This window comes from Anolis sagrei, chromosome 12 (genome assembly GCF_037176765.1).
Source record: "Anolis sagrei isolate rAnoSag1 chromosome 12, rAnoSag1.mat, whole genome shotgun sequence".
Classification (NCBI taxonomy): domain Eukaryota; kingdom Metazoa; phylum Chordata; class Lepidosauria; order Squamata; family Dactyloidae; genus Anolis; species Anolis sagrei.
The window spans coordinates 8,435,569-8,460,952 of record NC_090032.1 but is presented as its reverse complement, the minus strand read 5'-3'; the positions used below and the strand labels follow the sequence as shown (position 1 = coordinate 8,460,952).

General features: G+C 44.6%; 1 protein-coding gene across 1 annotated transcript in view; it reads left to right on the top strand.

Annotated features, from left to right (window-relative positions):
• Window positions 1-25,150, top strand: part of CADM3 (cell adhesion molecule 3) — a 196,310-nt gene extending 171,160 nt beyond the window's left edge. Inside the window, exons 2-9 of the mRNA XM_060758164.2 lie at window positions 2,287-2,427; window positions 3,586-3,738; window positions 7,439-7,576; window positions 9,730-9,900; window positions 12,222-12,312; window positions 15,140-15,309; window positions 21,580-21,705; window positions 24,285-25,150. Of these exons, the coding sequence (XP_060614147.2) occupies window positions 2,287-2,427; window positions 3,586-3,738; window positions 7,439-7,576; window positions 9,730-9,900; window positions 12,222-12,312; window positions 15,140-15,309; window positions 21,580-21,705; window positions 24,285-24,403 (1,109 nt within the window). The 3' untranslated portion in view covers window positions 24,404-25,150. The remainder of the gene's footprint in view (window positions 1-2,286; window positions 2,428-3,585; window positions 3,739-7,438; window positions 7,577-9,729; window positions 9,901-12,221; window positions 12,313-15,139; window positions 15,310-21,579; window positions 21,706-24,284) is intronic.
• The last annotated feature ends 234 nt before the right edge of the window (window positions 25,151-25,384 follow it).

Genomic DNA, 25,384 nt, shown 5'->3' with positions numbered 1-25,384 from the left:
CCAGTCTGGTGATCTGGAAAATAATGTAATGAGAAAGTGTTAGTTTCTAATATATGTAATTTCTCTATCCTCGTGGGTAAACAGTATTTTTCGTTGTTTCTTTGTCAGTGCTGATGTAAAGATTGTCTGGTTTGCCTACTCTGGAACATGCAACATATACTTGTCCTTCTTTAGGGGTCCCTTTCAATCTATGATACTATATCTGTCATAAACGTGTGTGTGTGTGTGTGCGCGTCTATGTGTGAATCATATATATTTATCTATATCTATGGCTGGATGGGTCTTTGTCAGGAGGGCTTTATGTTTTCTTGCCCTGATGAAGGGAGTTGGACTGGATGGCCTTAAGGCAGCATTTCTCAACCTGGGGGTGGGGGTGGGGATCCCTTGGGGGGTTGCGAGGGGGTGTCAGAAAAGTCACCAAAGACCACCAGAAAACACAGCATTTTCAGATGGTCATGTGGGTTCTGTGTGGGAAGTTTGCCCCAATTCTGTTGTTGGTGGGGTTTAGAATACTCCTTGATTGTAGGTGAACTATAAATCCCAGTAACTACAACTCCCAAATGTAAAGGTCTGTTTCCCCCAAACTCCATCTGTGTTTGTATTTGCGCATATTGAGTATTCATGCCAAGTTTGGTCCAGATCCATCATTGTTTGAGTCCTCAGTGCTCTCTGGATGTAGATGAACTACAACTCCCAAACTCAAGGTCAATGCCCACCAAACCCTTCCAGTGTTTTCTGTTGGTCATGAGAGAACTGTGTGCCAAGTTTAGTTCAATTCCATCGTTGATGAGGTTCAGAATACTCTTTGATTGTAGGTGAACTATAAATCCCAGCAACTACAACTCCCAAATGACAAAATCATATTTTTTTGAGTGATGGACACTCCTTGTGTTGTGAGACGCTTTGTTGCCAAATTTGGTGTGATTTCGTTCATTGGTTCTTTTGTTTTTAAGGCACTCATTATGCACAGAGCATTATATATATATATATATATATATATATATATATATATATATATATATATAAGGCTTGGGTAACAATGGAAAAATTTGTTTCTAAACTCGTTTCGTTTTTAGGGGGTCCATTGCTTTTCATTTTTTTAAAGAATTCCGATTTTTTTCTTTAAAATATTTCGAAATTTACGAAATTTCGTAAATTTCGAATTGATTCGTTAATGGTGGACGCGATTGCGCAATATGCTAAAAAAACCTCCAAACGGGACAGGGGGAACTTCTGAAGCTTCCCTCTTCCTCTGTTGTTGACTGTTGGTGTGATAAAACAAACAACAACTATATTATATTATATTATTATATATTATATTATATATTGTTATATTATTATATTATATTATTGTATATTTTATTATAATATATTATATTATATATTATTATATTATATTATTATAATATATTGTATTATATATTATATATTATTATATTATATTACGAAATAATTACGAAAATTGGAAAAATTGTTTCGATTCTTAATTACTCCTCACACTATACCAAAATGGCTCAATATCGGATCGTAAGCTAATTTAAATACGAATTAATACCGAATTACGAAATTAACGAATGAAACCGCCCAAGCCTAATATAGATAGATAGATAGATAGATAGATAGATAGATAGATAGATAGTATTATGTGGTACTTTCTGGTGTGGTACTGGGTGAAAAGGTGTTTCAATGCCAGAGTGCAACATGTGGTTGATGTGTTTCAGAATAGTAAGGTATTTTTTACCAAAGGCTTGGCACTTTCTGTTTTTTTTTTTTTTATGATATCTATAAAAGCAATTATTTGGTTAGTTTGGAACACTAAGATTAAAAAGTTTTAAAGTGTCACTATAATGCCGGGGTCCTCAAACTAAGGCCCGCGGGCCGGATACGGCCCTCCAAGGTCATTTACACGGCCCTCGCTCAGGGTCAACCTAAGCCTGAAATGACTTGAAAGCACACAACAACAACAACAACAACAACAACAACAACAACAAGCCTGCTATAATAGATGGTCTTCCACATTTGTGAATTTGACTTTTTGCAGGATTTATCGTTCTTGGGGTCGGGTAAAATGTTCTCTCTAAGGGTCGCTAGGTCCTCCACTGTGGCTCCATGGCAGAAGTTGACCATTAAGTCATATTGGAGGACCTACAGATTCATAGAGAGGTCCTGTGCCCCTAACTACAGCAAATGTGGACAGCTGACTGTGATTGGTTTTGAAAAAGTACATTTCCAGATGATCTTACCTTGTGTTCTGATAGCACCAATTCCTCCTTTGTCTCTTTGCAGCAAGCCAACCCACGACGTCAGATGAAATCGTAGTAGCAGGCTCCAAGGTGTTCCTCCGCTGTGAGGTGGAAGACCCCGATGATTCCTCACTCCAGTGGTCCAACCCTGCCCAGCAAACACTCTATTTTGGGGAAAAAAGAGGTAAGAGTATTAAGATACAGCTGAATCAGTGGTTCCTGACCTCTAGTCCGTGGACCACCAGTGGTCCACATGAACGAAAATATTTTTTGGTCGTGTCAGGGGTGACTTCTAGTGTGAGATAATTGGCCGTCTGCAGGGACGTTGCCCAGGGGACACCTTGATGATTTTGATGTATTTATCATCCTTGTGGGAGGCTTCTCTCATGTCCCTGCATGAGGAGCTGGAGCTGATAGAGGGAGCTCATCCGCCTCTCCGCGGATTTGAACCTGTGACCTATCGGTCTTCAGTCCTGCCGGCACAGGGGTTTAACCCTCTGCGCCACCGGGGGCTCCAACGAAAATATGATCTGCTGCCTTACCATTACTACACCGTTCCCTCGAAACCACGTGGCAACAAGAGCGACTGGTCTTGCAAAACCCTTTTATAGTGCCGAGGCAACGGGGATGTCGGAAGAGGAAAGGCTGACTACCCATGAAAAATTACGACTACCACATCAGCTCTAGATTATTAAATATGGTTTTCTCTGGGTGAGCAGATGGAGACTACTAGATGGCATATGTTCTGTATCGGTAACTAGATCTGATGTGGTCTATCCAATGCAATTTTCTGAATCAGCACCCCAAATAACCAAACCGAATCTCAAGTTGACCAGAAACTAATTTGTACCCTTTTTGGTACTAATGTTGGCCCCTGGTCGAAATAGTCCCTGGTCAAGTGGTTCCTGGTCAAAAAAAGGGACCAGTTGACCAGGGACCACTTTGACCAGGGACCACATTGATGAAAGACCACTTGACTAGGGACCACTTTGACCAGGGACTACATTGTCCAGGGACTACATTGATGAAAGACCACTTGATCAGGGATCACTTTGACCAGGGACTACATTGATGAAAGACCACTTGATCAGAGACCACTTTGACCAGGGGCCACTTTGACCAGGGACTACATTGATGAAGACCACTTGATCAGGGACCACTTGACTAGGGACCACTTTGACCAGGGACTACATTGATGAAAGACCACTTGATCAGAGACCACTTTGACCAGGGACTGCTTCGACCAGGGACCTTTACCTTAAGCTTTACACTGAAAACCTATAACGTGAAGTTGATGGAACCAACCCTTCATTGAATTGTATTTCTTTCTCTGATTGCCTAGCATTGCGAGATCTTCGAATCCAATTGGAGAGGTCAACACCCAACGAGCTGACCATCAGTATCGACAATGCAACTCTGGCCGACGAAGGAGAATACACCTGTTCCATATTCACCATGCCCGTCAGGACTGCTAAGGCCATTGTCACTGTGCTAGGTGAGACAAGGACACAGAAATTGGGTTGCATGGTGACAATATCCCCGGTTTCAGTCTGTCATTCATCTGGTTTCTGGTGTATCCGGCTTGATTGTGCAAATCTATTTTTCACATTGTCTTTAAATGCTATGGGGATATTCTTCAGATTGTATTTTGACATGATAGTCGGTTTAGTATTCTTCTTTACTTTTAATTTTTGATACTTGTGGTTGATGCCCCAATCTGCTCCTGGTCTTGTTTTTGCAGGGAGAATGGAGCTCTTCTGTTCTTGATTGTCTATTTGATTTTTGTATCGACCATCTGATGATATTAAAGCACATAGTCAGGGACGGCCCCAGGTAATTTTCAGGGGTAAGCAAACAGAATTTTGCCCCCCCCCCCCCCAATCATTGAAAAATTATACATAAATATATACACACACATACTCCTTCGGGGCACGAAGAGGGCCTCAGCGGCGGCAGATTCCCCCTCCGCTGCTCTGTGCTCCTTCCTCGCCAGGCTGGGCACTAGGATTGGGAGCCCAGCCTGGCGAGGAAGGGAAACTTTGAGGCATGGAGCAACAGAGAGACAAGGAGGTGGGCGCTGCCAAAGAAGGCTTCGGCAGCTTCCCCCTCACCCGTCCGCTGCTCTGTGCACCTTCCTCGCCAGGCTGAGTGCCAGGCTTGGGAGCCCAGCCTGGTGAAGAAGCGAAACTTTGTGGCATGGAGCAACAGAGAGTCAAGGAGGTGGGCGCTACCGAAGAACGGCAGCTTCTCCCTCGTCCCTCCGCTGCTCTGTGCGCCTTCCTCGCCAGGCTGAGTGCCAGGCTTGGGAGCCCAGCTTGGCAAAGAAGGCATGGAGCAACGGAGAGGGAAGGAGGAGGGCGCTGCCGAAGAAGATTTCAGCAGCTTCTCCCTCACCCATCCACTGCTCTGTGTGCCTTCCTCACCAGGCTGGGCACCAGGCTTGGGAACCCAGCCTGGCGAGGAAGGCATGCTCCCTGCATGAGGCCTCTTTTCCCAAGCGCCCAGCAACGCCAGTGTGCGTCCTTCTCCCGGCATTAGGAAGTGCGCGCCCTGCATCACCCCTCCTTCCCCGCGCACTTCCTAACGCCGGGAGAGAGACGCACGCTGCCCCCCCCCCCCCCCGAGACGCGCGCTCTACGCAAAAGCGTTATTTGCGTACCGTCTTGAGCCGCCCCTGCACATAGTCATTTCTTGGGTTGTTGTGCTTGTGATGAACAAACTGTTGGCCTTGCAAAATTATTGGTATTGAATGAATGCCTGTTGCGAGGCCACCCTGAGTCCCCCTTTATTTATTTATTTATTTATTTAGAAGTTTTCTATACCGACCTTCTCACCTCAACGAGGGACTCAGGTCGGTTTACAACATATATGCAAATACAGTAATATATAAGTACAACAAAGTGCAACGTCATTACAGATTAAAATAGTACAATAAAGTACAATAAAAACATCATCATCACAATTACCTAAGCCAAGTCGTCAATTCAGTCATAGTCATAGTCATAGTCATAGTCACAGTTCCCTTGTAGACGGAGGTTATAGATTCAGTCCTCGAATACCACATTCCAGAGCCAGGTCTTTAGTAGTTTCCTGAAAGTCAGGAGGGAGGGAGCAGATCTAATCTCTAGTGGGAGGGAGTTCCAAAGCCGGGGAGCCCCCACCGAGAAGGCCCTGTCCCTCGTCCCCACCAACCATGATTGCGAGGGTGGTGGGACCGAGAGCAGCCCTCCCCCCCCCCCCCGGAGGATCTTAATAACCTTGATGGTTCATAGGGGAGAATCCGTTCGGACAGGTAAACTGGGCTGGAGTTGTTTAGGGCTTTATAAGTCACAACCTCATGGGCCATCCAGTCCAACCCCCTGCCTAGAAGCAGGAATATTGCATTCAAAGCACCCCTGACAGATGGCCATCCAGCCTCTGTTTAAAAACTTCCAAAGAAGGAGCCTCCACCACACTCTGGGGCAGAGAGTTCCACTGCTGAATGGCTCTCACAGTCAGGAAGTTCTTCCTAATGTTCAGATGGAATCTGCGTTCTTGTAGTTTGAAGCCATTGTTCATTCGTCCTAGTCTCCAGGGAAGCAGAAAACAAGCTTGCTCCCTCCTCCCTGAGGCTTCCTCTCACATATTTATACATGGTTATCATGTCTCCTCTCAGCCTTCTCTTCTTTAGGCTAAACGTGCCCAGCTCTTCAAGCCGCTCCTCATAGGGCTTGTTCTCCAAACCCTTGATCATTTGAGTCGCCCTCCTCTGGACACATTCCAGCTTGTCAATATCTCTCTTCAATTGTGGTGCCCACAATTTACCATTAGGTTGTTGTAGGTTGTTTCGGGCCATATGGCCATATTCTAAAAGCATTCTCTCCTGACGTTTCGCCTGCATCTATGGCAAGCATCCTCAGAGGTAGTGAGCACTACCTCTGAGGATGCTTGCCATAGATGCAGGCAAAACTTCAGGAGAAAATGCTTTTAGAACATGGCCATATAGCCCGAAAAAACTTACAACAACCCAGTGATTCCGGCCATGAAAGCCTTCGACAATACTATTTTTTTTATTTCACATTTTTTTATTTCACAGTTTTGTATACCGAGCTTCTCAACCTCGTTGAGGGACTCAGCCCAGTTTACAGCCATAAAAACATATACATTCATTAAAATATCATATATCACAATTACAAAAACTTTAAAATAACACTATGTCTAAAACTACTGTGGTCAGTCATCCTATCTACATCAACTTCCATCCAGGGTCCTATGGTGTTGTCTCATTCCTCGAAGGTCTGACTCCACAGCCACGTCTTCACCCGTTTCCTAAATGTTAGGATGGATGGGGCGGTTCTGGCCTCCAGAGGGAGAGAGTTCCAGAGTCGCGGGGCCACCACCGAGAAGGCCTTGTCCCTCGTCCCCACGAGGCGCGCTTGCGAGGCCGGTGGGACCGAGAGCAGGGCCTCTCCAGATGATCTTAGTAATTTTGATGGTTCGTAGGGGAGAATACGTTATATTGTAATGTTATTAGTAATATTACATGTAATAATAATAATAATAATAATAATAATAATAATACAAATAGACGAAGTAAATAAATAAATCTCTTGGGTTTTGGGGGTCCCCAGTACATTATGAAGGCAGTGGCGGGGTGTAGGCTTCCTCAATTATCCATGAAATTAATGGGGTCACCATAAATTGACTTGTGACTTAAACGTACACAGAGACACACAGCCAGAAATCCCTGTTTGTGACTGTGGGAATGATTGAGGGTGGGAGGGAATGGCAAAGCGAAGAGATGAGAGGCTTTTGAGGAGCCCAAATGGAATCATTTTTGCAGAACCCCTTGGAATTGGCCTTGTTCAAAGGAGCTGATGTCAACCACAAAAAATAATCAGAAAATCCAAATGTTCCCCCACATCAAACCACTCCGGAGTTCTCAGCTCTAAAGGCAAGAAATGAATCCGAAAGCTGAATTTGTCAGTAAGCAATACATGACATGTTTTTGAGCATTTGTCCTTGCCTGATCCCAATTTTTTTTCCATTGCGTCTCTGAGCCAGCTTCAAAACCTTGGGGAAATCCAGTGGGACTCTGAAGTGCGGCTGCAAAAATGAGAAAGGCTGTTCTCTCCCTCCGCTGTTTCAAGTACAGCTATGGATCCTTCAAGCCAATGGCTAGTTCTCTGTCTCAAGGTGTTTCTTGCTTCACGCAGGGATCCCACAAAAGCCCCAGATCTTTGGCTACTCATCTCCTCTTCGAGAAGGCGATCTGGCCCAGATGACATGCATCTCTTCAGGCAGCAAGCCAGCGGCTGAACTCCGGTGGCATAAGGGTGGCAGAGCACTCCCAAGTAGGTGGCACAAACTTTGTTTCATCTACACAATATGGTCCATTTTATATAGAATATATATATACACACATACATATATGAGGGCTGAATGAAAACTAATGCCTCCTCAACAGATAGCAGTGCTGGTATGTTGCAGGTACTGGCTTGTTCAGCAGACTCTCCTCCATAGTTCCATTTTGGTGGTAATCATACACATTTCATCGAATATATTTTGTGTGTATGTGTGTTTATATATATAGTACATATTTTGTGTTCAGTAGACTCTCCTCTACAGTTCCATTTTGGTGGTAATCATACACATTTCATCGAATATATTTTGTGTGTATATGTGTGTGTGTGTGTGTGTGTGTGTGTGTGTGTATATATATATATAGAGAGAGAGAGAGAGAACATATGTTGTGTTGAGCAGACTCTCCTCTACAGTTCCATTTTGGTGGTAATCATACACATTTCTTCTAATATATTTTGTGTGTATATGTGTGTGTGTGTATATATATATATATATATATAGAGAGAGAGAACATATTTTGTGTTCAGTAGACTCTCCTCTACAGTTCCATTTTGGTGGTAATCATACATATTTCATCGAATATATTTTCTGTATATGTGTGTGTATGTATGTATGTATGTATGTGTGTGTGTGTGTATATGTATATATATATATAGAGAGAGAGAGAGAGAGAGAGTACATATTTTGTGTTCAGTAGACTCTCCTCTACAGTTCCATTTTGGTGGTAATCATACACATTTCATCGAATATATTTTGTGTGTGTGTGTGTGTATAGTACATATTTTGTGTTCAGCACTCTCCTCTACAGTTCTATTTTGGAACTGCACATTTCATCGGATATATTGTGTGTGTGTATGTGTGTGTGTATATATATAGTACATATTTTGTGTTCAGTAGACTCTCCTCTACAGTTCCATTTTGGTGGTAATTATACACATTTCATTGAATATATTTTGTGTGTGTATGTGTGTATATATATAGTACATATTTTGTGTTCAGTAGACTCTCCTCTACAATTCTATTTTGTCAAAAAGCCTTATCATTGAATAGTTGTGTTGTTAAAGTGCGAAGTATGGAACCCTGCAACTTAAGTAACGTGCAGTCATTGAATTCTTGACAGCAGAAGGTGCCACCTCAACATCTTTAAACTTACTTACAAGGTGACTGGAAGGTTTGAACCCATGGGACGCGGTGAGCACCCGTTCTTAGCCCCAGCTTCTGCCAACCTAGCAGTTCAAAAAAATGCAAATATATACACAATGATATATCTTGCAAATAGGGCCCAAGCTTAAACAAAGGTCAATTTCTGGATATGCATACACACAAGTCCAAATCTGGAGGGTGGTGCTCATTTCCATTTCTAAGCCAAAGTGCCAACGCTGTCCATAGACACCTCCAAAGTCATGTGGCGGGCATGACTGCATGGAGCGCTGTTACCTTCCTGCTGAAACGGTACCTATTGATCTACTCACATTTGCATGTTTTCGAACTGCTAGGTTGGCAGAAGCTGGGGCTAACAGTGGGAGCTCACCCCACTCCCCAGATTCGAACCTGTGACTTTTCGATCAACAAGCTCAGTAGCTCAGTGGTAAACCCACTGCGTATTATTATTATGTAATATTATTGTTATTATTTTACTGACACAAAAGCACAGTATGTCACAGCAAACGAGATCTATATGCTGGATTTCGTATCACAAAATCACAAGTCAAACACTTCCCAAGCATCTAGTTGTTGTTATTATTATTATTATTATTATTATTATTATTATTATTATTTGAAGCACAACAAGATGAGTCCACAGCAGACAAGATCACTCTGCTAAGTTGACAGAAGTTGGGGCTATCAGTGGGAGCTCACCCCATCCCATGGAATCCGATTATTGGTGGAGATAGTTATAAAACTGTTGCATTTATTCATCTGTCGTTCATTTAAGTGGCAGACCATTAATTGCCTGAGACGAAGCCAAAAGTAGCTCCAGGTGATTGAGTCTTGAAGTATCATCAACACAGTCTAATACGGCCTTGAGCCTTTATGGATGCATCACGATGATCCTCAAATCCAAGCTGCTCTATAGTCCCCAATCCCATCCTTACAGTCACGCATTTCTTGTTCTATTGCTCTTCCTTCCCTCTCCTGATAGGCGAACCTTCCGAGGTGGAAGAAGACTCCAATGGGAAAACGTTCACCGTCACCAGTCGCGTTGAATTTGCTGTCGGAAAAGAGGACGACGGCGTTGAGGTCACTTGCACGGTGGACCATGCCTCCTTGCAGAACTCGGATAAATCCACGTCCCAACAGATATCAGTATATTGTACGTAACTATGGGCCAAGGGGTGGGTAGGGTTGGCATTGACCCTTGAACTGAGTCAAGAACCTGCAGAGAGAACAGGATGCAAAGTCCATAACAGGCATAGGATCCAAAGTAAGACAAAACAACATCAGATTTTAACATCAATGGGGATGGTTCTGGGTTTGAGCCTGCCACTTTTGGACTCTCGCTTGCTGAGGTGTTCCAGCGAATGTCTCTGTAGATCTTAGAAAACTATTTCTTGATTTAAGTCATTGACGTGCTGACTGATACCCAAACAGGGGATGAGCTGGAGATGTCACTGCCTTGGTCCTTTCACTATTGGCTGCTACTTCCCGACGGATGTCAGGTGGTGCAATACCGGCTAAACAGCGTAATTTCTCCAGTGGTGTAGGGCACAGACACCCCGTGATAATGCGGCATGTCTCATTAAGAGCCACATCTACTGTTTTAGCGTGGTGAGATGTGTTCCACACTGGGCATGCATACTCAGCAGCAGAGTAGCATAGCGCAGGGGCAGATGTCGTCATTGTGTCTGGTTGTGATCCTCAGGTTGTGCCAGTCAGCTTTCATATGATATTGTTTCTAGCGCCCACTTTTTGCTTGATGTTCAGGCAGTGCTTCTTGTAGGTCAGAGCATGGTCCAGAGTGACTCCCAGGTATTTGGGTGCGCTGCAATGCTCCAGTGGGATTCCTTCCCAGGTAATCCTCAGAGCTCGGGATGCTTGTCTGTTCGGGATTATGGTGCAGCTGGCTGAGTGTCAGCTGCATTAAGATCACTCTGACCAAAAAGGTCATGAGTTTGAAGCCAGCGCAGGTTGGAGTGGGTTTCCAACCAATTGTGTAGCCTGTTGTCGACCTTTGCAACCCGAAAGACAGTTGCATCTGTCAAGTAGGAAAATTAGGTACCACCTAATTTGGGGAGGCTAAATTAACTAATTTATGAGGCCATAAAGAAGACTCCAGCAAAGCATTCCAGCGGGGAAGCATGCGGGGAATGCGGAAGTACTTCATCAGCGTCGCAGATGGACGATGAAAGCGACAGCTCCCCTGGCGGCCAGAAAAAGTTAAATAGCCTCTGTGTATGTTTGTATATGTTGTAAGTCATAATTGGCATTGAATGTTTACCATATATGTGTACACTGTAATCGGCCCTGAGTCCCCTGCGGGGTGAGAAGGGCGGAATATAAATGCTGTAAATAAATAAATAAGGTGAAAAGCACATGTCTGTGTTTTAGATGAATTAGGGATCAGCTGGTTTTCCCTGTAATAGCCAGTAAGAGCACCTAGAGCTTCGGAGAGCTTCTGTTCAAGCATCTCAAAGCTCCCTGCTTGAGCGGTGATGGCATGATCGTCAGCATAGATGAAGCTCTCTGTCCCTTCTGGCAGTGGCTGGTCATTTGTGTAGATGTTGAACATGGATGGAGCAAGCACGCTCCCCTGAGGCAGGCCGTTCTTCTGTTTCCGCCATCTGCTTCTCTGGCCCTGAAACTCAACAAAGAAGCTCCTGTTTTGTAGCAGGTTTCCTATGAGGCGGGTGAGGTGGTCGTCCTTTGTGAGATTATACATTTTTCTCAGGAGGAGGCGGTGGTTTACAGTATCATAAGCTGCTGACTGGTCTATGAAGACAGCTCCTGTGATCTGCTGTCTTTCAAAGCCATCTTCTATGTGCTGAGTCAGGTTCAGCACTTGCGATGTGCAGCTTTGGCCTTTCCTGAAGCCAGCTTGTTGTGGGATCAGTCAGGGGTCTATTTTTTCCATAATTCTATACAAAATAAGTCACTCCAGAACTTTGTAGAGGTGGCACAACAGGGAGATTAGTCTATAGCTTTTTGGGTCATTACGGTCTTTGCCTGGCTTCAAGATGGCGATGACTCTTGCTTTCCTCCAGATTTTGGGGATGTGACAGGATGCAGTGCAGTTGACCAAAATGACTTCTGCCCTATTTGGTTGTTTCTCTCCAAAGTTTCTCTAAGGACCGGGCTGTGGCACGGCTAGTTAGTAGCCAGTTGCATTAATCACTACTGACTAAGAGATCATGAGTGCGAAACGAACCTGGGTTGGAGTGAGCTCCCGACCATTAATAGTCTAGCTTGCTGTTGACCTATTTATTTATTTACGACATTTATATTCTATGCAAAATAAGTCTCTCCAGAACTTTGTAAAGGTGGCACAACAGGGAGATTGGTCTATAGCTTTTTGGCTGTAATGGTATGATGGTAGTTGGAATCTTATTGATGGCGAACCCCACAAATATTCATTGAGATGGTCCATTGTCTTAGGCTTTTCCCCCCTCCTCTCCTCTCCTTTCTCCATCTCTCCAGATATGCCAACAGCTAGAATTGAACCAAAACCTGAGCATCCACGAGAAGGGCAGAACCTGGAGCTTCGTTGTGATGGACAAGGAAACCCAATGTAAGTCCTTCCTCTCCTTTGACCAAATCCAATTGTGTCCCTAAGTTTCATGTCAGTGTGGTAACTCGGGGTGTCACTTTCGTGGATCTCCTCCCATATCAGACCACACAGAGTCTATATAAATAACAATGTAATGTTAGTTTGTGGGATTAACATAACGCAAAAACCATTAGACAAATTTGGACACAATACACCTATCAGGCCAATGAGTGACAATCACTCATAAAAACACATTAAAACACAGCAGAAGGAACTTCTAAAGCCAAAAAAGCAAAAAGACGCTACAGTGCATGTGCAAAAATGATTCTCCCAGCAAACATGATATGATATTGTTTCTAGCACCCACTTTTTGCTTGATGTTCAGGCAATGCTTCTTGTAGGTAAGAGCACAGTCCAGAGTGGCTCCCAGGGATTTGGGTGTGCTGCAATGCTCCAGTGGGATTCCTTCCCAGGTGATCCTCAGAGCTTGGGATGCTTGTCTGTTCTTAAGGTGAAAGACACATGTCTATGTTTTAGATGGATTAGGGATCAGTTGGTTTTCCCCGTAATAGGCAGTAAGAGCACCTAGAGCTTCGGAGAGCTTCTGATCAACCATCTCAAAGCTCCCTGCTTGGGTGGTGATGGCACAATCATCAGCATAGATGAAGCTCTCTGTCCCTTCTGGCAGTGGCTGGTAATTTGTGTAGATGTTGAACATGGATGGAGCAAGCACGCTCCCCTGAGGCAGGCCGTTCTTCTGTTTCCGCCATCTGCTTCTCTGGCCCTGGAACTCAACAAAAATGCTCCTGTTTTGTAGCAGGTTTCCTATGAGGCGGGTGAGGTGGTCGTCCTTTGTGATATTATACATTTTTCTCAGGAGGAGGCGGTGGTTCATAGTATCATAAGCCACTGATATGATACTTCCAACGTCGTTCAGGTTGGTCTGAACATGAAGCATAAGTCTCAAGGGTAAAAAACCTCAGAATTGGTGCTGAGAGGTAATTTAATCAGGGTCTTTTTAGAGTCAAGTCTCTTACTCACGTCCATCTGATAGAAACTCTGATGGCAGAATGAAAAAAGGAAGCACTCCCCTCCTCCAGGAAGAGGTGGGGCCAAACAGTTGAGCTGAGAAAGCAATTCAACTGGTGCAAACAACATTGATTGACAGCTATAAATAACCAATCAATCCAACTATACATAAGCAGGGTAAAAAGGCAGGATTAAGCATGATACAACAGTTTAAATCAGGGGTCCTCAAACTTTTTAAAGAGAGGGCCAGGTCGCAGTCCCTCAAACTGTTGGAGGGCTGGATTATAATTTGAAAAAAAATGCATTAATTCCTATGCACACTGCATATATGTTGTTTGTAGTGCAAAACATTTAAAAACAATACAATAATTAAAATGAAGAACAACTTATTAGTATTTCACTGGGAAGTGTGGGCCTGCTTTTGGCTGATGAGATAGGATTGTTGTTGTTGTTGTTGTTGTTGTTTTATTTATTTATTTGTGGTTCTTTTACCCCACCCTTCTCACCCCGAAGGGGACTCAGGGCGGCTTACAAAAGCAAAGGCACAATTTGATGCCTGCATCATAAAAACAATCAACACAAAATTACATCAATACACAGTTAACACCAAATATACATTATAACCATAAAATCAATAAAATCAATAAAACCAAATACAAACCCAGATTCTCCTCTTACATGGTCAGCGTTCGCTACTCATAGATCTAGTTTTACGTTCCACTTCATCAATCCTGCTGGTCTTACTCGCCTGGTTGTCTGATTTAATTGCCGGAGTGCCCAAAGGCCTGGTCCCATAACCAAGTCTTCACCCTTCTCCTAAAGGCGAGGAGGGATGATGATGCCCTGATTTCCCCCGGGAGTGAGTTCCACAGGTGAGGGGCCACCACTGAGAAAGCCCTGCTCCTCGTCCCCACCAGCCTCACTTGTGACAGTGGTGGGGTCGATAGCAGGGCCTCCCCAGATGATCTCAGACTCCGAGGTGGGACGTAGAGGGAGATACGTTCGGACAGATACACAGGACCGGAACCGTACAGGGTTTTGTAGGTCAAAACCAGCACCTTGAATTGTGCTCGGAACTGGATTGGCAGCCAGTGGAGCTGGCACAGCAGGGGAGTGGTATGCTCCCTGTATGTCGCTCCGGTGAGCAATCTGGCTGCCGCTCGCTGGACTAGTTGAAGTTTGCGAACAGTCTTCAAGGGCAACCCCACGTAGAGCGCATTGTAGTAGTCTATTCGGGATGTAACAAGAGCGTGGACCACCGTGGCCAGATCAGACTTCCCAAGGTACGGGCGCAACTGGTGCACAAGTTTTAATTGCGCAAAAGCTCTCCCGGCCACCGCTGAAACCTGTTGTTGTTGTGTGCTTTCAAGTCATTTCAGACTTAGTTTGACCCTGAGCGAGGGCCGGTAAATGACCTTGGAGGGCCATATCCGGCCCGCGGGCCTTAGTTTGAGGATCCCTGGTTTAAATCTTGCAACTAACAGTTCTACACATAGGTGGCGCCATTCGCGCCGTCACACTACTACTACTACAGTTGGGCAATACCAATTCTGTTAGAAAAAAATTGAGACTCATGACATAGTTAGTTCATGAAGCTCTCTGGGTTGCTGTAGGTTTTTCGAGCTGTATGGCCATAGATACAGGCAAAATGTTAGGAGAGAATGCTTCTAGAATATGGCCATACAGCCCGAAAAACCTACAACAACCCAGTGATTCTGGCCATGAATGCCTTCATCAATACATGATCTCCCCCGAACACAGCATGTCTGTTTGTTGTAATCTGATATTACTAATTCTCAGCCTTTTTCCTCCTTGACAGTCCTCATCAATACAAGTGGGAAAAGGAGGGAACCGATGGACCCCTTCCCGAAGCCCAAGAGAATATCCTCATCTTCCCCAATTTGAACAAAAGTGACAGTGGGACTTACATCTGCCACGCATCCAGCATGATGGGCATGTTCACCACGCGCTATAAGCTGGACGTCAACGGTAAGCATTGGATAGAAGTAGGTTCCTCCATCATCTCTACACTAGGACTTTGTTGCACCAATCTGCTATTCTGCTAGAGTTATGCTTATGTTGATAGTGGATACATACAGGGATGATTACCTTCAACGTTGAAGGCATTCATGGCTGGAATCACTGGGTTGCTGTGAGTTTTCCAGGCTGTATGTGTCAGAGATTGGCGATCCCCAACGGAAGGAATGCTAGATCAAGCAGACACTGAGTTGCAAAATAAGGACTCTGCAGTCTTTGAGTTACAAAAGAAACTAAGTTTACTAAGTCCATACAACAGACACGTCTTACTACAGCGAGCTACAATGCAGAAACTAGTCAAAACCGAAAGCCTCTTCACATCTGCTTATCTTCTCTTGCTGAGACTGGCAACTCCCTTCTGTTCTCAGCAAGAACAAACCTTATCTTACTTTTCTCAAGTTCACCTAATCACAGCCTCAAAGTATAAACATTTCTGCGTGGCATTTTCGATTCACAGTGGCATCCATCGTGGCAATACATAGAAGCACATTGAAAAACACATACATAACTAAATTAATCCTGACAGTATGGCCATGTTCCAGAAGCATTCTCTCCTGACATTTCACCCACATCTATGGCAGGCATCGTCTGAGGTTGTGAGGTCTGTTGGAAGCCCCAGTTTTTGATTGATTCCTCCAGGCAGCAACCAGTCAGGCTTTACAGCTTCAAGGCTATCAAATGCCAATCAAGCTGGCCAATTAATGCCTTCTTTGCCTCGGTCTTCTCACAAAAAGAAGTTTCATCTTCAACCTCAGCAAGATGGAGTGGATGAGGGATTAGAGGACATCCAACCCCAAATTGGGAAACAAGTCGTCCAGGAATATCTGGCCGCTCTAAATGAGACCAAGTCCCCAGAGCCAGATCAACTACACCCAAGAGTACTGAAGGAACGAGCGGAAGTCATTTCGGAACCATTGGCAATCATCTTTGAGAGTTCTTGGAGAACGGGAGAAGTTCCAGCAGACTGGAGGAGGGCCAATGTGGTCCCAATCTTCAAGAAGGGAAAAAAAGGATGACCCAAACAACTACCGTCCGGTCAGCCTCACGTTGATACCAGGCAAGATTCTGGAAAAGATTGTTAAGGAAGTAGTCTGCAAACACTTAGAACAAATGCGGTCATCGCTAATAGTCAACATGGATTTATCATGCCAGACTCATCTGATCTCTTTCTTCGATAGAGTTACATGCTGGGTAGATGCGGGGAATGCCGTGGATGTGGCGTACCTGGATTTCAGGAAGGCCTTCGACAAGGTCCTCCATGACCTTCTGGCAAGGAAACTAGTCCAATGTGGGCGAGGCAAAACTATGGTGAAGTGGATCAGGAATTGGTTAAATGGACAAACCCAGAGGGTGATTCTCCCCAAGGCTTCCTCTTCCTCCTGGAAAGAAGTGACAAGTGGAGTGCCGCAGGGTTCCGTCCTGGGCCCGGTCCTGTTCAGGATCTTCATTCATGACTTAGAGGAAGGGCTAGAAGGCAGGATCATCAAGTTTGCAGATGACACCAAATTGGGAGGGAGAGCCAATACTCCAGAGGACAGGAGCAGGATTCAAAACGATCTTGACAGATTAGAGAGATGATTGGCCGAAACTAACAAAATGAAGTTCAACAGTGACAAATGCAAGATACTCCACTTTGGCAGGAAAAACGAAATGCAAAGATACAGAATGGGGGACAATGCCTGGCTCGAGAGCAGTACGTGTGAAAAAGATCTTGGAGTCCTCGTGGACAACAAGTTAAACATGAGCCAACAATGTGATGTGGCGGCAAAAAAAGCCAATGGGATTTTGGCCTGCATCAATAGGAGCATAGTGTCTAGATCTAGGGAAGTCATGCTACCCCTCTATTCTGCTTTGGTTAGACCACACCTGGAATATTGTGTCCAATTCTGGGCAACACAATTCAAGAGAGATATTGACAAGCTGGAATGTGTCCAGAGGAGGGCGACTCAAATGATCAAGGGTCTGGTGAACAAGCCCTATGAGGAGCAGCTTAAGGAGCTGGGCATGTTTAGCCTGAAGAAGAGAAGGCTGAGAGGAGATATGATAGCCATGTATAAATATGTGAGAGGAAGCCACAGGGAGGAGGCAGCAAGCTTATTTTCTGTTTCCCTGGAGACTAGGCCCATGAGGTCTCTTCCAACTCTTTGATTCTATGATTCTATGATTCTATAACCATGACAATAATCTCAATCAACATCAAGCATCCCGAGCTCTGAAGATCACCTGGGAAGGAATCCCACTGGAGCATTGCAGCGCACCCAAATACCTGGGAGTCACTCTGGACCATGCTTTGACCTACAAGAAGCATTGCCTGAACATCAAGCAAAAAGTGGGTGCTAGAAACAATATCATACGAAAGCTGACTGGCACAACCTAGGGATCACAACCAGATACAGTGAAGACATCTGCCCTTGCGCTGTGCTACTCTGCTGCTGAGTACGCATGCCCACTGTGGAACACATCTCACCACACTAAAACAGTGGATGTGGCTCTTAATGAGACGGGGTGTCTGTGCCCTACACCATTGGAGAAACTACACTGCTTAGCCGGTATTGCACCACCTGACATCCGCCGGGAAGTAGCAGCCAATAGTGAAAGGACCAAGGCAGTGACATCTCAAGCCCATCCCTTGTTTGGATATCGGCCAGCACGTCAATGACTTAAATCAAGAAATAGTTTTCTAAGATCTACAGAGACACTCGCTGGAACACTAGGCCTGGGCGGTTTCGTTCGTTAATTTTGTAATTCGTTAAATATTCGTTAATTTTAGCAATTACAAAACGATTACAAAACTTATTTTTAAACCCGGAAGTGTTTTTAAATATCGAAACGGCATGCGCCAAATATTTTTGTATTTCTGTCCATTTCGGAAATACGTAAGATGGCTTGGCTAGATGCTTGCTGGGAGCTCTCCTCTCTCTCCTCTCCTTAGCCAGTCAGAGCCTGAAAGAGGAGGAGGAGGAGGAGGAGGAGAGGGCGGGGAAGGCGCCGGCTGAGCAAGCGAGCAAGAGGGCGAGCGAGAGGGCGAGCGACCCTCAGCGGGAAGGCGGCCCGTCCCTCCTTCCTCACCTTTGCGGTGGGTGTGCTTCATTCTCCCAATTCCTTAGCGGAGGGCTGTGCTTCATTCTCCCAATTCCTTAGCGGAGGGCTGGGCTAGATGGCCTTTGGGGAGCCCTTCTCCCAATTTCGCATTGCTTCGGAGGAGCCGGGCCCGACTCGGCGGCAGCACTTGAGGGCCCGCCAGCGTGAGTGCCTGCCTTCCCTCCTTAATAATAATTTCTCCTCCCTATTCTACTAAATTAATAATTAAATTGAAAAAATATTGAAAAAATATTGAAAAAAAAAGGGCGCCATCTTTACAAAATATTTTGTAAATATTAACGAAATTTCGTAAATACCGAACTTTTTAAAGGGAAAATTTTGTAATTATTTTAAATATCGAAACAAAAAAAAACCCCAAATACAAATCGATTTTAGAAACAAATTTTTGCGTTGTTACCCAGGCCTATGGAACACCTCAGCAAGTGAGAGTCCAAAAGTGGCAGGCTCAAAACCAGAACCTCAACCAATGGCTGATTTCCAATGAGAGACTCCCCCCTGGGCACACAGAAGACTGGACAACTTGGAAGGCGCTGAACAGGCTGCGCTCTAGCACCACGAGATGCAGAGACAACCTCAAGAAATGGGGCCACAAAGTGGAATCCACGACATGCGAGTGTGGAGAAGAGCAAACCACTGACCACTGATACAATGCAGCCTGAGCCCTGCCACATGCACAATGGAGGACCTTCTCACAGTGACACCAGAGGCTATTTCCTAATCAAAGGACATTTAGTACAACCCCAATTTTTTAAACTTTGTATCCTAAAATACGTTATAACTGTATCCTCAATTCGTTTCGGACACGATAAACAAATAAAAATAAAACAAATCAAATATCAACCCAAACCATTTTGCATCAATAGGAGCCTAGTGTCTAGATCTAAGGAAGTAATGCTACCCCTCTATTCTGCTTTGGTTAGACCACACCTGGAATATTGTGTCCAATTCTGGGCACCACAATTGAAGAGAGATATTGACAAGCTGGAATGTGTCCAGAGGAGGGCGACCAAAATGATCAAGGGTCTGGAGAACAAGCCCTATGAGGAGCGGCTTAGGGAACTGGGCATGTTTAGCCTGAAGAAGAGAAGGCTGAGAGGAGATATGATAGCCATGTATAAATATGTGAGAGGAAGCCACAGGGAGGAGGGAGCAAGCTTGTTTTCTGCTTCCCTGGAGACTAGGACGCGGAACAATGGCTTCAAACTACAAGAGAGGAGATTCCATCTGAACATTAGGAAGAACTTCCTGACTGTGAGAGCCGTTCAGCAGTGGAACTCTCTGCCCCGGAGTGTGATGGAGGCTCCTTCTTTGGAAGCTTTTAAGCAGAGGCTGGATGGCCATCTGTCAGGGGTGATTTGAATGCAATATTTATTCCTGCTTCTTGGCAGAATGGGGTTGGACTGGATGGCCCATGAGGTCTCTTCCAACTCTTTGATTCTATGATTCTATGGTTGGTTATTTTAATTTTAAATGTCCTAATGTAATTTCTCTGTAGTACCTTTTTTTTTTTTGCTTGGTCGTAATGATGTTGTTTCGACTGTTTTTATCGTGTCGCGTATAATTTTAATCCTCCCGACTGCTCTAATATCTTCAAGGACAAACGGCAGTTTAAAAACAATTAAACCAGTGAGTACAAATTTAATGCCATCAACAGACATTATCGTCTCCAAAGCTTTTCGATCCACTGCACAGGCGCAGCGACCGGTCTCCGAATGGACTGAAACGATGCACACATACGAACAAACCTGCGTGATTGCGCTCCCAAGTTTTGCCTAAAGGCAATTTCAAGGTGAATTTGAGAACTCCTGTTTGGACGGAAATGTCTGTAGCAATGATAAGATGTTAAACAAGCAACGAGAGCATAATGGCGGTTTCATGCTTCTCTGTTCCCGGAAATCACTCAAAATGCTCAAGCGAGGAAATACAGTCAAAACACTAAAAATTAATGTTTCTTGACATATACGAGGGTTGAATGAAAAGTAATGCCTCCACCTTCGTAGCTCCTCAACAGATGGCAGTACTGGTATGTGGCAGGTACTGGCTTGTTCAGTAGACTCTCCTCTACAATTCCATTTTGGCAGGAAGCCTTAGTATTGAACAGTTGTGTTGTTAAAGTGGGCATCAGGTGTAGTGTGTAGACATCCTGTGATAATGCGGCATGTCCCATTAAGAGCCACATCCACTATTTTAACACAGTGAGATATGTTCCACACTGGGCATGCGTACTCAGCAGCAGAGTAGCATAGCGCAAGGGCAGATGTCTTCACTGTATCTGGTTGTGATCCCCAGGTTGTGCCAGTCAGCTTTCGTATGATATTGTTTCTAGCACCCACTTTTTGCTTGATATTCAGGCAGTGCTTCTTGTAGACCAGGGTACGGTCCAGAGTGACTCTCAGGTATTTGGGTGCACTGCAATGCTCCAGTGGGATTCCTCCCCAGGTGATCCTCAGAGCTCGGGATGCTTGTCTGTTCTTGAGATGAAAAGCACATGTCTGTGTTTTAGATGGATTAAGCACCAGCTGGTTTTCCCTGAAGTAGGCAGTAAGAGCACCTAGAGCTTTGGAGAGCTTCTGTTCAACCATCTCAAAGCTCCCTGCTTGAGCAGTGATGGCACGATCATCAGCATAGATGAAGCTCTCTGTCCCTTCTGGCAGTGGCTGGCCATTTGTGTAGATGTTGAACATGGATGGGGCAAGCACGCTCCCCTGAGGCAGGCCGTTCTTCTGTTTCCGCCATCTGCTTCTCTGGCCCTAGAACTCAACAAAAAAGCTCCTGTTGTGTAGCAGGTTTCCTATGAGGCGGGTGAGGTGGTCGTCCTTTGTGATATTATACATTTTTCTCAGGAGAAGGCAGTGGTTCACAGTATCATAAGCCACTGACAGGTCTATGAAGACAGCTCCTGTTTTCGCTGTTGAACTCTAATAAAAATACAAGCATTCTACCCTACTCAACTGGAGATAGATCTCAACATCCCTTCCATAGACTCTTGGCTTTTTGCTTTTCTTCTTGGTTCTTTTACTCCACTTGGCAAGTGGGGGAAAAAAGAAACCCACAAAAAGAGAACGGTGTGCTTCTTATGCTTGTTTGACAGCTCTTTCCATTCTCTTTCCCATGAAACAGATGCAAGTCCAGTGGCGCACGCCGGAAGTACCTACCATGCTGTCATTGGGGGAATTGTCGCCGTCATTGTTTTCCTTCTTCTGATCCTGCTCATAATTCTGGGACATTATCTGATCCGGCACAAAGGTACATTCGTGTGGGAGGTTTGGCCCTTTTATATAGGTTTTTGTTTGTTTGTTTGTTTTTGTTTGGTTTTTGGGGGGTTTTTTGGAGGGGGGCTCTAGCTATTTCCCTTACTGCTGTTTATTGTGTCATTACAAGTTAAGCATAGGACTTTTTTTTTTTTGGACCATTTTTGTCTCTGGGCAAATCTGTACGAGCTACCAAATCTGCAACCATTCCAGGGCAGAAATAGAATCAGAGAATCATAGAGTTGGGAGAGACCCCAAGTGCCATCCAGTCTAACCCCCTGTCATGCAAGAACACACCATCTAAAGACCTCCTGGGGTCTGGACTGGCCCCAGAGGCATCCACACATTTGCCAAACCCTTCAAGGAGCCTCCACCACGCTCCGGGGCAGAGAGTTCCACTGCTGAATGGCTCTCACAGTCAGGAAGTTCTTCCTCATGTTCAGATGGAATGGCTTCAAACTACAAGAGAGGAGATTGCATCTGAACATGAGGAAGAACTTCCTGAATGTGAGAGCCATTCAGCAGTGGAACTCTCTGCCCCGGACCGTGGTGGAGGCTCCTTCTTTGGAAGCTTTTAAACAGAGGCTGGATGGCCATCTGTCAGGCGTGATTTGAATGCAGTATTCCTGCTTCTTGGCAGAATGGGGTTGGACTGGATGGCCCATGAGGTCTCTTCCAACTCTTTGATTCTATGATTCTATAAACTTAGAGCATATGTGGACGATATTATCTGCATAATAGAAGATCCAGAGAAAATAATAATAATAATTTGACTAGTCATATGACCATTTCAAAATACAACACAAGTAAAAGTCAAGGCAAAAAGGAGAGGACAGCAGCTGACCTTCTATTTACAGTCAGAATCTTATTTTCCTGATTCTTATTTCAGGAAATGTGCTCTTTTCTTGATAGCTTTCAGAATAAAAAGACTGATAAATGTAACAGTATCCAAAAGTCCCAGGCTTGGCCATCACCTTGAGCATATCCCAACCAATCAGCTTCATACATCTTATATTACAGTTGACACACACTGTGATTTCGTGCATGCTGTAACAATAATCATAATAACAATAATAATAATAATAACTTTATTTTACCCCACCCCATCTCCCCGATGGGGACTCGGTGCAGCTTACATAAGGCCAAGCCCAAAACAACAATTACATGAAATAAAACAAAACCGAAAACGCAAATAATAAACAATAATAATGCAATTACATAAAACAACATAGCAATATAAAATTACAATAAACACAATCACGGTAACATGGGCGATCTACATGTAATAGATAAAAGAAAATTGGGTAGAAACAGATTAAAAACTCAGGCAAGACAAACACGAGATAAACAAGGACAGATTATTTGCGGAGGAGAGCTCGGTTAGTGGAGGTCGTGGAGCAAAACTTTCCTATGGGGGGAATGCACTCCTGAGAAGAAGCAGGGGAGCTGAGGGATAATTCATTGTTGCTACCAATTTGAAAGGAACCAATATTCAGGAGATTTTACCCCAGTTCCCGTTTTTAAAAAGAACTAGCCGATTTGCAATGGAGGTTGCCGATTAGGAACCAAATTTACCATCAAGTTAGAAGGGAGGCTGTTCAATTGCACCTCCTCCTTTATTAAGAAAGTAATAACTTAGTAGTAATTACACTGTATATACTGTAGCGTGACTGGAGAGAAGAATGTAGGTTTATTTGGTTACTTTTCCCTGGGTTTCTGCCACCACGTGAGGTAAGTTGTAATATTGTGAGAAATGGCACTTTGGACCCAGAATAGACGGAGCTGAGGCAATCTTCAAATAAAAATTAACAATTTTATTTAAGTACACAGCATGTGGTTGCAAGAGGTAACTTTTCCTTGTTGCACTTGGGATAATACTTGTAACTTTAACAGTTCATTCTTTCAAGTAACACAGTATCTTTCTGACGTAGAGCACTTGTTTCAGACAATGTTTCCATACAGGGATGTTTTCCTTAGTTGATCCTCCCTAGATCAAATACTAAGTAAACTATTCTTTAGCCTCTCCTTAGACTAACAGAATACCAGCTATGTTTCACCATTCGGCTGCACTAGCCTGAGAAACTTCCAATAGCCAAACCCAGCTTTTCAAGCCTCAAAGTTTTACTTCACAAGTCACTCCACCACCTTTCCTTTCCTTTCCTTCTCTCTTAACTCCTCACTCCTCTGAACCTAACTCCTGACTGGTCACTCCTCTAAACCTAAACCCTAACTGATTTTTTAACTGTCGTTTTTTCAAACTCTCCCCTCTAAGCTCCTCCCACTTCCCTCTCTCCTGCAACGCACATGGAGGACTCCTCTGACTTAAGCCGCTCCAGCATTACTGCAGCCAATCTAAACACAAATACAATTAAAATCATACAATTTATAATCAACTCCTGTACAACTCCAATAACAAAAACCGTTAAACTAGTATGAGGATGTAGATCTACTCATCAAATGTGCAGCGGAAGAGCCAGGTTTTGAGGTCCTTTTTAAATGTTTCTAGGGTAGGGGCAAGTTTGACACCCCTGTGCCAAGCCAATTAGCCTCTCATGTGTCACCCTCTCTACACAGGTACCTACCTGACTCATGAGGCCAAAGGCTCCGACGATGCCCCGGACGCGGACACGGCCATCATCAATGCCGAGGGCGGTCAGACTGGCGGGGACGACAAGAAGGAGTATTTCATCTGAGCGGGGAGGGTGGGGCATGGCGGCAGGGCAGCAGGGGGGGAGGAGGAGGAGGAGGAAGATGTGGCAAATCGGAACCCAACCTCAACTGAGTGACAGCGGAACCCACCCAACCAATATGTCTATGGAATTTCTCTCGCGCCTAGGAAGGAATGGACGGACAGACAGTGGGACGATGGTGGGGACCATGATCGGCGACGGACGGAGACGGAGGAAGAGAGAGAGAGAGAAAGGAAGAACCAGCTTGGCTCACAGCGCTTCGTTGAACTTGTATAAAACATTGTTACTAAACCGAAACAAAACAAAACAAAACACCTGAACATTGAGAAACCCCTCCAAAAACCCCCTGTTCCTGCTTGCTTGTACCTACATATCTGCAGCTGCCATACTCGCACTAAACACACAGAGCTGGAGAGTGAGTGATAATAATAACCTTTCTTCCTTCCCCTCCTTCCCTCCCTCCCTCCCTTCCTTTTGGCTTGTTTCTTTGGTCTTGTCCCCCCATCCCCACCCCAACCTCTGGCTTTTCTGGTTTTCTTTTTTTTAGATTGCGTACTCGGTTTGGGACTCTTACCTTTTCTCTCTTTCTTTTGGACTCTCTGTTTGCGTTGCCTTCTGTTTGGGATGTCTTGATGGGGGCGGGCGGGATGGGGCTTTGGGGCGTTTGGTTGGTGTATCTCTTGCTTTCCTTTTGGAGTTGTTCTGCTTTTCATTTGCCACCTGAAGGATAAAATCAGTTTGCGGGATCGGTACGTAGAGTTGGGAATCAATCTCTTCCAAATGCGACGCCGTTCATTTCGAGGGTGTCAAAGATAAGGTGTTGGAGTTTGTGTGTGGAAAATGTTGAGAATTTGTGATTAGTTTAGGGACCCCAACGGCGCTTGGGGAAATAGATATGGGGGCTCGTCCGGGATTTTGGAAAGCTCCTAAGCATCTCCTCTATAATGTGAAAGAGGAGGAAATATATCAGAGTCTTCCTTCACA